The 12,269-nt window shown below is 42.7% G+C and overlaps 2 protein-coding genes across 11 annotated transcripts in view; both read right to left on the bottom strand.

Annotated features, from left to right (window-relative positions):
* CEMIP (cell migration inducing hyaluronidase 1) overlaps positions 1 to 12,269 on the bottom strand; it is a 121,839-nt gene that overhangs the window by 101,926 nt on the left and 7,644 nt on the right. The gene's annotated exons all lie outside the window — the stretch shown is intronic.
* The window catches only part of LOC308067100 (cell surface hyaluronidase CEMIP2-like), a 57,156-nt gene that overhangs the window by 30,203 nt on the left and 14,684 nt on the right, over positions 1 to 12,269 (bottom strand). Inside the window, exons 9-16 of the mRNA XM_080395360.1 lie at positions 11,956 to 12,161; positions 10,304 to 10,373; positions 9,547 to 9,675; positions 8,462 to 8,547; positions 6,966 to 7,097; positions 6,810 to 6,845; positions 5,802 to 5,954; positions 4,098 to 4,275 (exon numbers count right to left, since the gene is read on the bottom strand). Coding sequence (XP_080251486.1) covers positions 4,098 to 4,275; positions 5,802 to 5,954; positions 6,810 to 6,845; positions 6,966 to 7,097; positions 8,462 to 8,547; positions 9,547 to 9,675; positions 10,304 to 10,373; positions 11,956 to 12,161 — 990 coding nt within the window. The remainder of the gene's footprint in view (positions 1 to 4,097; positions 4,276 to 5,801; positions 5,955 to 6,809; positions 6,846 to 6,965; positions 7,098 to 8,461; positions 8,548 to 9,546; positions 9,676 to 10,303; positions 10,374 to 11,955; positions 12,162 to 12,269) is intronic.

The following is a 12,269-nucleotide window of genomic DNA, read 5'->3' on the forward strand; positions in this document are numbered from 1 at the left end:
AAACACCGGAAGCAGTCTTATTTAAAGAAGGCTCAAAGACATGGAAATTTAAAGTGTATATAAAGTATATATAGATATGTAAAGTGTAAATAAATTTTTTTAGTGTTTTAAAACCTTTTCTTACAGCAGAAAATTTTTGCCCAAAGGGGTACTTGGCAAAATAGGAGGAACCCAAAACTTGGGGTTTTTCCTTCATTTTAATTTATAAAAGAGGAGATATTAAAAAAACATAAACACTGTGCTCAAAGCTGCATCATTAGTACTTGGTGACAGTGCACTTGCGGAGATGAATCTTAAAACGGGCACTTCACTGGGGAGGAAAACAAAGTCTGTACTTCAAAACAAACCAAGGCACAGCCAGCACAGCTTACATTTGGTTAACACTCTCAGTGTTTCCATCCAGCAGCAGACAGTTTTGGTGCTAACGCTAATCTGATCTCTTAACATTCTCCTCCCAAAAGTCTGAAAGTCAGAAACAAAGTGGAAATGCCAACAAGTCATGTCACTTATTTTGTAAGTCTCAAGGTGACCTTACTTCTGTACAGTGCAGGACAGGGGTGCACTGAGTTTACAGCTACAGCTATGGCAACATGTATTTTTTTCTAAGTGAACACACATGAGCCAAGACTCAGCTCCTCAGGTATGTCCATATGGAGCCAGGAATGAGTTAGAAGAGGGGACAGAGACAGGTCGTGTCTAGCTACCACACCACTATTCAGACTCCCAGTTTCCATTAGGTGTGGACTACCTGTGACTGATACGGTATAAAGGTTACTTGAATTACCTGTCTGAAGCCTGACAGGGAGATCTAACAGGTGATGGTTATGTGAGTACGTAACCTCTTAGGAATATGCTAACTCAACCTGTCCAAAGGCAGCACACCTAACACACCTGCAGAGAAGTCCTGAAGACTGCATCGCAAAGCACTTGCTATATTAAATATTAATAATGTACTGGAAAACATCCTAATAACATGTAACTTCTCCTAAAATTCAAGTGTTGGCACAAGCTGCCAACAAAAGCTGTATTGCTGTTATCACTGTTACCATTTTAAGGAAACTACTTTCAACTAGCGTTGCAAACCTTCCTCTATACCACCCAAAGCCTCTGCTCCCGTCAGCATGGCTTTTATTCTGCTGGAGTGATGCAAGCTCTTCCCCTGCCAAGTTCCCTTTGGTCAGGAGTCTCTTTAGGGTTGGGTGTGGCTTTTTCTGCCCTCTTTTTCAGGGGATAACAGGCTTGCACTTTAACTCAGTGTTTGCTTTTCTTTTTCCCATCACGAACTGTTTGCAAGCTTCTGCTTTGACACAGAAACCCAGCACTGAGACAACACAAGCTAAACATAGCAAAGGCAACATTAGGAAGCGCCCATCTATCTTAGCTAAGCAGGACTGCAATCCCATGGGAGTCGCTAAACCACAGCCAGGAGCCACTGCTGACCCCTCTGAGCTCTTCTGGGGGCCACAGATCCACCCAACACAGACCGCTGGGATTTCTTTGTCACAGGGAGTTTCGGAGATGCCATAGTGTGGCACAGTGAGGAGTAGAATAGGCTTGAATCCTTCCTAAGCTCCTGGCTGCAGGGAAAAATAACCAGAGGGGCTACTAGCAACGGACGTGAATTGGAACAGTTTATGAGTCTTTTGCACCTGCTGGAGGTGGCCTTGTTCATGGGAGTCCAAAAGGTCACACGCAACCTCTTGTTCCTCACCTCACTCTACCAGAGCTGTGCAACAAAAGGACAGAGGGATGAATGGGCTGCTATTTTATGACTAAAAAGAGATACACCAGGTTTTCTTAAGAAATTATGCACAAGTGTCCTGTTTGGGCATGGCTCTGTTCTGGACTGGGGCCATCTCCTTTGAGTGCTCAAAGTCCTACTGACTCACAGTAACCAGATCTACAGGAGACCACAATCATCAGTCATGCCCTCAGGTGGGTTAAGACCAACTACTGCTTCCACTGCTTTGAAATCACTTTTAAAAGGCACCCTTTCTAAAACAAACAAACAAGCCTAGCAAGAACGTTGCTATTGATAAATGCACAGTATCCTAATACGTGAGATTTGAGTTTGTCGGTGGAAAAGCACCTAGAATACTTTTTGTGGAGTGTACTATTTAGGTCTTCTGTTCTACTTGACTGTTATTTCATGCCAGAATTAAACAAGACCTGACTGGCTGTATTATTTTGTTGTCTAACCAATCTGCTGATTGGTCTGATTAATTATACAATTATTCCTTCAGCATGACTAATAGTTTTGTCATTACTATACAACTTGCAGTAATGTTTAATTTCTTCTCAAAAAACAACGGTAAAATGATTGTCCTTTAGGGAATTAGTACTTAGCTACCCTTTAAAGAGTAATAAAATGAAGCCTGGAGATGGAAAATTAATTAAAACTGTCTACAGGCTCTATCTTAACTAGTCAAAGACATATTGTCCCATATTAACAATTAGCGACAAAACAATAAACTAACCGTGGTCCTTCAAGTCTGAAATCAGATTTAGCACATCTGGGTTCAACCCAGATATAACAGAAAAGTGCTGGGATGCAGGTGGTTACAAACATAAATGGTTTTTAAGTTGGCAAAATACCAACTACAGAAATGGTATTTCTTGGAAATGGACATATAATAATTATTGGGATAATGTCATTAGGTTTTCTGTAATAGGCTGCCACTGATGCTGTACTATTTTCATTTGCTTTGCAGAAGTATTCAGCAAGTCTGACCATTTTTGCCTTGAAAGCCTCAGATCTTAAAGGCCCTGCAGTACTAAACTGCCTCTCAGTCAAAAAATGCTGGGATATTTAACAGGCTTATTGGCCTCAAATGGTGCAACTGTATTAAAAAGCTGCACTTTCAGCCAGTCAAGATGCAATCATCCCCTTGCTAATGTGTACAGATATCATCTGCCTGAAACCATTCTGTTGGACTGAGTCCTACAGCCATTACTGGAGGAAAGTTTCCACTTTTCCATCCCACCAACCGAACTTTTCATCATACATTTTTCTCTAAGCCCCCCTCCTTGGTTCCAGGTTGATTTTGTCATTCCTGTTCCCCTTGACCACCTTATAACCATTTCCCCAAAGGAGGACATAAAGAAGGTATTATTAGGTAAATTAGCCCTTCTTCTTGTTCCAAAGGTCCCTGAAGCATCTCAGGTAACTAAGACCTCTTTACTAAAATACACAGGAACTGTGTTTTCCTTAGAGGAGCTGTGACAGCAATCAATGTCAACCTTTCATGAAATACCCTCCTGTTGTTGGTCTGAAGTGTACCAGAGAGGGGACAGACAAACTAACTGCTTGCCAGAGGCAGTGGTATTAGTCAATCCCAGAGCAATGGAAATTTTCCTCAAGATAAAGCCAAACCTCAAGCCAAAGTTACTACAGTTCATGGACATCCTAACAAGCATGGACCTTGTTTGAAAAATGCTAAGGAGAGGTTATGATCCCTGGGAGCATGCCAGGTGGAATCTATCATTTCCTAAGCCAAGCGTGCAGGGCCATGATCCCTGCAGGAATCCAGAACAAGGACTGGAATTGCTCAGCATCCTACCGTTCCTGCCAAGGCAGAGGTAGAGAGCCCCATTCTGCTGTCACCGCTCAAGGGAGGCTCCTGTGGTGCTCAACAGGAATTTCAGTGCTGACCCAGGAAGCTGGGTCATGGCTTTGCTTCTAAGTGCATTTGCTATTTCTGCACAAGACTTGTATTGCAGCTTACTGTCCCCTGACACTTCCTCCGTGTCCCCCAGAACCTCCAAGGCCAGGTCCTCACCAGGTCCTCAGTATATACAAGCTGGTAATGCCACACCAGCTAAAAGTAGTGTTCTGGGTCTCCTGGTTACAAGGTGAAGCTTTCCTCTAATGCAGATTTTTTAATGTATGTCTGCCTAGGCATAAGATACTGTCACATTTTACTGGCTTATAAATAGCTTTAATTTTAAAAAAAGAAAAAAATGAAATCGATGGTATGTACCAACACAACATGCACCACTGCCTGGAAGTTCCTGCTCTAGGGTAGATCTTTCACCACTTCTAAAAACTTCAAAAACTTGCACATCTAACAGCACACATTTCTGCTTTTCTTACTTACACTTTTCTCCATCAGGATCTGTGACAAATTATTCTGGGGGCTTATCTGCCAGGAGTTTTTCATGAAGAACCCAATCGCACTTGAGTGTCTATCAACAGTTGGGGTGAACTTCTTGAAAGTGCATTTTGCCATCCTGACAGGCCCATCATAAATCTGGAATCCACGAATAGGGAAGGTCCTGTGGGATTTAAAACAAAACACAGTCCTGTGTTAAAAGCCTGGGCAAACTCTGAGTCTGCTCTGGAAGGCACAGAAAAGTATTAACGAGTAGCTAAACCACCCTTCCCTTCCCAAAACTGAGATCTGGACACTCATCACACAGTTGACAAAAGATGAAACTCTGTTGAACATCCTTTACAGGATAAGGCTCAAGAGCCAAAAAAAAAAAAAAAAAAGACTCATCAGCTTGCCTAAGGCTTGTATGCTGGGGTAAAGCAGTTCAAAACCCTTGTCCTCAACCACCCAGGAGTTCATCACCACAAGGAAGACCCAGAGGGCTGCGTGGCAGCATTGACATTAGGTTCCTTGTTCCAGGGCAGACGGGTTTCTCAGGAAAACATCAGTATGATTGAAAAAAAGGTATCAGTCACACTCCCTGGAGGCAAGTGCCTCCTTGGAAGCAAGTAGCAAGTGGCACAGCACAGTTTCACCTCTCCCTACAAGCCATGTCACACAAGATCCCTAACACCTAGTTCACAGCATTTCATACAGAAAAGCAGTTTCTGCAGTATCAGTCCATGGACAGGTTGTCAAGACATCAGCATTGAAGGAGACACCACTGGAGAAGAAATAACTCTTCTCCAATTTCCAGACCTGTTGTTTTAGTAGTTGGGTCTGGTACAACCCCTACATCCTGTTTTGCACTATGGAACAATGAAAGGACAGATATCAGACGTTTTGGCATATTCCTTTCCAAGAGTAAATTGCTTAAAAATATGATTAGAGCTTGTCTGAACTGCAAAGGAACTTTTTTGCAACTGCAATTATAATAACAACATGGATAATAACTGAGGATAACTCTGGTTATTCTTGCTGTCCTACACAGATCCCATTCCTGTGTTACTTATGGCTGAGACATATATAGTCAGAGCTGTGTGCGTGGCATGTCTGCTGAGTACTGCTTAATACTTAATTTTATACTCCTCATAGAGGGTTTAATAATTGGTGAGCATCACCAAAAACATACAGTAGGGTAGAATTTAGGCTTGGGGAAGCACGTCTTGCCATGGGGCAGGTACTGTGGTTGCTAGACAGGAGGCTGTGCTGCTATCAAAATAGAAAATAGCATACAGCTATTGAGAGAGAAAGAAGATGCAATAATGAAAAATGGTTTCTTCTTTGTCAAACCGGCCACGTTTGCCCAGCAATGCTGGCAGGAAGGACAGTGGCATGGGGTATGGGAGCTGTGCCGGCAGCTTGATGCTGGGCTACCGAAGCACTACACAACAGCCATTTGGTATCTTTCCGATTCTCTAACCCATTCTCCAGTGACTAATAAATTAAGCAGAAAATTAAATCAAACACATTCAGTCGAGAATGCTCTCAAGCTGTTGGCCTGAAGAGTGTGTTTATTCGGATGCTTATTATTTCTGGCCTGTATAATAACACCTGGTATAGATTACTCGTCAGTAGTCACATTCATTCCTGAGGCTTTTCCTCTAGCTTACACTAACACCAAGAAGAAATGGCAGAAGAATAACTCACTTGTTTCGGGGCAGTGTTCTGTATTCTCCGTTTGCCCCTTTTCCCCAGTAGCTGTTTTGGCCTCCCTGGGAGCCAGTGTTGCTGCTTTCTCCAACAAAAATGGAGCGCGTAACCTCCAGGCTGGAGCCTTCGTCTGTCGGGAAAGTCCCATCACTACAAGCAAAGAAACACCAGGTAACAACTATACAGCATGGTGCAACTGATTAATTAACACTTCTAATTTTATCACAGACACAGTAGAATTCCTTTCTTGTTTTTGAAAAAAGTGCGTGCACTGTTATAACAGTCTGCTTTAAAATTTCTATAGGAACCAGCAAGTTAGTGCCGAGGTAGCTCAGTGCTCAGGCATCAGCAATACAGAGAACTCAGTCTGGGTAAAACTAGCTCTACCTTATATATATATATATATATATATACACATTTAATTGTTCTATACCGAGTAGCTTTATAAATTTTTAGCTACATTTCTGAAGCAGGAGCTAAATATCACTGATTCTCATTGACTGCAGTGGGGTTTGGATACAGCTTATTTTTGCAGGTCTTTGGCCAGAGGGGTTGAGATGAGAGCAGCAAGAGCACAGTAGACACCAGCAGAGGAGGCAGGAGACCTGCCGTGCCACCACCTGGGACCATCCCAGCCACCCCACCCTGGCAGCACACGAGTTACAGGCAATGCTGCTCCACCAGGCTACAGCAGAAGAAAAGTCTCCCCAAACTCAGAGCCAGATGTTTCCAGATGTTTAGTCTACTGGTTCAGGACCTACCATCCAAAAGGAAATATTCGGCAGTTACGATGTATTCCCCAGATGTGCTGAGGCAAAAAGAATGAGAGGCTAAATTGCCCCTTGTGTTAACAGCAGCGCAGGGAAGACTTGATGTGGTCTGGGAGGGAAATGTGAGGTTTTCTTGTGTCTTACAGTAATTACTAGGGGAGTGTCTCAGCTTCCATTCTTGAGCCTGTTACACTGGGGGAAAAAAGTGGGAAGAAGGTCCATTTTAAGAAGTTACCTTGCCAGAGTGAGTCCAATTCCGTTGTCTGAAAACCTGGGACAGAAGAAACACAATGGTGTAAATGATGAGGAATGTCTGCTGTGAGTTTGGCCTACAGGCCTATTCATGCCTGCCGTGGGGGGAATGATATAACACATAATTACAGTAACCTACCCCGAGTTGCGGAAAATAATGTCGCCGCCCCTGGCCCAAGCCCCATGGTCATTATTTTTAAAAGCAATAAGACCATCAATCACAGCAGGAACTCGCGGCTTTTCAGGATCAGCATCTTGATGTGGGTGAAACCTGAAGCAAGGAGCTCAGTTAATGTGGCACAGGAGACATAGGAACCGACCTCAGACAGAGGAGGTCGTGCCTGGCAGACCTCGTTTGGTTTCCAAATATCGGCGTGATGGGCCTGGGAGGCGATACGCCCCGGATCAGTATCAGGCCATTAGCTTGATTTCCTTTCTGTGCTTTGGTACAAAGCACAGAACAAGAAACACTCATAAGGGTGAAATTCTGCTCCCAGCAAAATCAACAGGCGATTTCTCACTAGACTTCAATGGATCCACAGCTACTCCTTAATTTGATTCCATGTGATTTAGAGGCATAGAGAATATTTTTCCCAAGTCACTTGGGTCCTTTTGCAGTTGTCCTTACAAGGCCCATTGAGAATCCCTGGGCTGATCCTAGAAAATCAATTAGGCACTTTCAAGAATCTCATTCAGCAAAGACAACAGGGTAATTGGAGCTGCTTTCCTCGCACGTACAGACCAGACCTCCATATGCTTCTGTGTCTGCTGAAAGACAAGCTATCATATAAAAGGATTTGCCCTGGGAACTGGACACTTCTTAACTTCTTGCAAGCTATTTCTTGCCACGCTGGGTCTTAATAGTATATTTGTGCCATGTTTGGAAAAGAATCACCATTGCTTTGTCTGAGTCTACCCTCACCTTCTACTTTTTCCAGCTGATGTACTAAGGGATGTGCCTTCTCAGCGCCCAAGGGCGTGACCCTGGCAGGGAAATCTCACAAAGGGACACAAAGTCACCCTTTCAGTCATATGGGAGCATAATAACATGGCATTGATAGGGTATGATGGAGAAGGAAAAAAGCCCAGGCTTTACCAGGAGCGGTGGCTGATTTCTGCCACAGCCTCCTCACCCAGACCCATGGGGCTGCAGTGAGTGAGAAAATGACCTTAATTTACCAGCTTCCACCCTGCGAAAGGGGACTCGGAGATCTTAAAGCAGTTACAAAAAGCTTTGAGGCCACGTCATTGTCCTCATTAATGCTAGACCAGTCTCAGCAGCCTCTTACATCATCTGTAAGTTGATATAAGATGTAAGTTATTAAGTAATTAATAAGAATTGTTGGAGTTTACAAATGTGCCAATGGAGTAACGGGATCTGGATCCCCTTTCACGTGCTTCACTGCTTAGTCCTCATAACCCCAAGTGCACGCCTATCATTTTTGGTCAGCAATAACAGAAACGATTCAGTGCATAACTATGAAGTATTTGCCTCTGCACATCAGAGATAGCTTGTGTGGGTTTTTTTTCAGATACTCCAGCCATAATGAGGCATTAATGATCTGCTAAATACAATCCAGAAGCCAAGAAGCAATACAATTATCCAAAAGACTGAGCCATACAGCATATGCTTACCTGGCATTATCGACAGTGAGATACTCTCTGGGATCTTCAGCATTGGCTCTTGTTGTCTTTACTCCTTTTCCAATAAACAAACCAGCCTGAAAATGCACGTGACTTCTATTATTTTAACAGACCACCCAACAGCGACCAGAGAGCCCAGATTTTTATCAATGAACGTGGGCAGCCAGTGCCTGCAGGCTGGGCTTTCCCTTCCCTTTCGGTGTCACTTGGCACCACTCAGCATGACATTAGCACAGGATATAGCACACCGAAGTCAGGACAGAGCCTGCCCTGCCATATGTTATGCATCAGCATCTTGGGCTGTCTTCTGACCCAAAGCAAGGCACTGAACTCCCACTCTCTCTCTCTCCCTCACAGAAAGCAATAAAGGACTTTGCCAAGCTCTTGATAACTTTTTGGAAAAAGAGTGTTGTTAAGCAGTAAGGCTTTAAATAAAGAGTGACGAGTCCCCCGACAGTCAAAAGAGAACATGAGCTGCTGTAGCCAACTGAAAGGCTTTGGGCTAAAGCAGCAGCTGTCATGGACCAAGATGTAAAATATACAAGGCACAGAGAACAGCACTGATTTCAATCTAGAATCCTGAGAAATAAGTTAAAAATGCTTTTTATAGCTTACATTTTCTTGTCAACACTGTATTTGGGGGGAAAGTGTTTTTCTTGGAATTACCCTTCAATTTTTGGTCTTATTTTTGAAAGGTGATGAGCAAGCCCTGGCACAAACAACTTTTGTTCATCCCTGTATGTCCTTGCACCACTGTGGCCAACAGAAATGCCCAGTGTCCTGCCTGTCATTCCTTAAATCTCACTTAGTAGCAGGTGTACCTATGGGCTGGACATACCCCGTCTAACACAGGTAGCCCAGTGAAGTGCCTGAAATGGGACCCCTATTCTGCTTGGTTCCCTCTTCAATAATTAGAAAAAGCATCACCCCCAAAAGTCGATTGTGTCTCAATATAGTGTTAAAAGACATTTATCCAAGTGTAAGATGCCCATAATCATCTGATTTCAGAGCACCACACAGGGTCAGCCCTATGCCGTACTGTTATATTGACAGAAACATGAAAATCATCCACATGCCTTGAAGTTGGAGTGGACTCTGTTGTTGTAAAATACTCCCAGCGGGGTATGTTCAGCCTGTCCCTCTGGATATTGCCCCTCAGACTGTCCAGTAGGAACCCGGTGGAAGATGTACCATATCCCAACATCCTAAAAGACAAAGGAAGGTCCAAGAAATGGGACACTACAATTAACAATACAGGTAATTCTGGGGACTTAGGGTTTCCCACTGCGCTGGCCAGATTTCTAACCTGAGCCTCCAAAACCTGCCAGTCCCGGGGGACACACACTAGCCCATACTCTTACACCTCCCAACCTATCCTTTGCCACGTACAGTGGGTCCCTGGGGTGCACACACATGGGTTTTAAAAATGCATACAATGTGGGTGAAATTCAGGCGGATTGTAAGAAAACACAGGCTTTGCTATGCAGGCACATTAAACACAAATACGATTTGGGTAAACATCAGAGATAATAACAAGGAGAGAGGATATATTTATATATACACCTATAAAATTTTATTTAGCTATTAACTACTAATAAAAATCAACATCTGCTAAGAGACATCACACACTATTTCCAGCCACAGTTGTGAGAGAAATCACACAAACTGTAGGCAAATACTCGTTCTTAACAGGGACAAAGTTGCAGAAATACATATCCAAATTTTATGATGGCTTACTAAAAATTCATCGCCCTGACAGTTAATGACATCAATAAGAGCAGAATATATGGGAACTGGAGGCAAAGCATAGCTCTTGCCATTAAATGATTTTACCTGAGCACCAGCTGCTGCATTCTCTATTAGGTTGTTGTTTGGATTTGCAATCCAGAATGTGCTGACAGCCCTGAAAAATCAAAATCAAAATGATCCTAAGCAGTTACCAAACAGGAAGGGATACATTTTCATAGCATTGCACTGGACTTGAGCCACCACTCTCCTGTTGACTTTAAAACTCCACACAACCTTTTAATGATACTCTTTAAGGAAAAGAAACTATCTAGTAATGTCAGACATGGTCATTTATGGAGCCACATGCTGAACCTATTGTAAATTATATGAGACTTAACACAAAATCCATGCTCTGTTAAATGCAGCTTAAGGAAACCCAATGTCTTTTTTTTTCTTTTTTTTTTTTTTTAAGCTAAGCAGCTTGGAGAATGTCTGAAAAGTGAACTGGAACTTCAGGGGCAATGGCAGGAGGTAGGGGATTCACTATGGATTTATGAAGTTTCTAGGTGGAAAACAAAACAAATGTCCTTGCAGATTGCAAATGGCTTGTTCAGCAGGAGATTAAGGAGGTATCACTTTGAAGGTTGTTCAAATAAGGAGTTTTTGCTTCAGTGGGAAGATCAACAGTGGCACAAACAGAAGCTATGAAAACATTGTCATCTGTTGTCTTACTTCATTTGGTAACATCTTTTGCAGAAATAAAGACCACAGGTAAAAAAAAAACCCACTGTAAACCTTTTCTTATGACCATACCAATGAATCTGATCATTCTAAGTAGACTCAATCATTTTTTATTCACCTTAACTACTACATAATCAAGAATCCACACTTGTTTGGATTAAGAGAACCACTAAATAGGTGCAAAATTAATCTCCATTAACCATATAAGCAACCTTAGTATTTTGCAACAATAATTGCAATTAATTCATTTAGATTATTTACACAAATCATAATAAGTAGAGTTTGGCCATTGCATCCTTTTCCAGAAAATATGAAAATACAAATTTCCTTGGTTTAACTGTGTTCGCAAACACCAGTCAGACCAGCACCTGTGTCCCTGAGTGGCCACATTACAGCTCATCAGTCTCCAAAACAGAAGTTAACTTTGATCAGCTATATCAGGATATTGTTTATTGTTAAATGATGCTCACTGTAGTTTATGCTAATCTCTGCATTCTCACTAAACCTCCTGATGTACTGTAGGTATTCATATACTTGTGTACTATTGACCAATTCCCTCTAGATGCTCCAGCCCCAGTTCTGCCCTGGTGAAAAAAGGCAAAACCTCCCTTTGCAGTGAGTGGTATCTTTGCCCGCCTATACCAGGGCTAAGGAACTTGCATTTATCGGACAGATTCCATGGAGCCTTCAACATCTTACTAAAAAGACTTTTGAAAGGGGTTCAGAAACGAGCAAAGCGCTCTAACACATTTATGATGCTCAGGAAACACCGACAGGAATAACCAGCAGCAAATACTCCTTGCTTGGGACTCAGGCAGGTGTTAACAGATGTCTTCACAAGCAAAAGATGGTCAATCAGCTAAATTCTTTTAAAATGAGAAATGGTAGAAAAAGCTACAAATTTTCATTTAATATCAAACAGCACCTTTCAAAAGTTTCACCACAGCATTCTTTGGGACCCAGCTATAAAGCCCAAGGTAGGTGCAAATCCTGAGTACAGCTCCTGGAGCACTTACATGCAGTTGCTGCTGGGCACCGGAATGTAATTCCCATAGACATGGCTGCGGATGGCAAGGCACATCGCCTCATTGCGATCTGAAGGCAAGATGGTCCCCGACCTCGTGAGGAGACCCAAGTTGTGATAAAATGTATTGCGCTGCTCCGTCCCGTCTTCAAGGAAGAAACAGTGCCCCAGAGTGTCATAGCCAATGGTGTCTTTTACCTGGAAAAAAGCATACAGGCCATAGATCGCGATGCTAACAGCAGTAGGAACTATAACTGATGTGCTTTGCTTATCAATAAATTACCAAAGTATGCAAGGAGTGGGTTG

This window comes from Falco punctatus (genome assembly GCF_963210335.1).
Source record: "Falco punctatus genome assembly, chromosome: 7".
Taxonomy (NCBI): Eukaryota; Metazoa; Chordata; class Aves; order Falconiformes; family Falconidae; genus Falco; species Falco punctatus.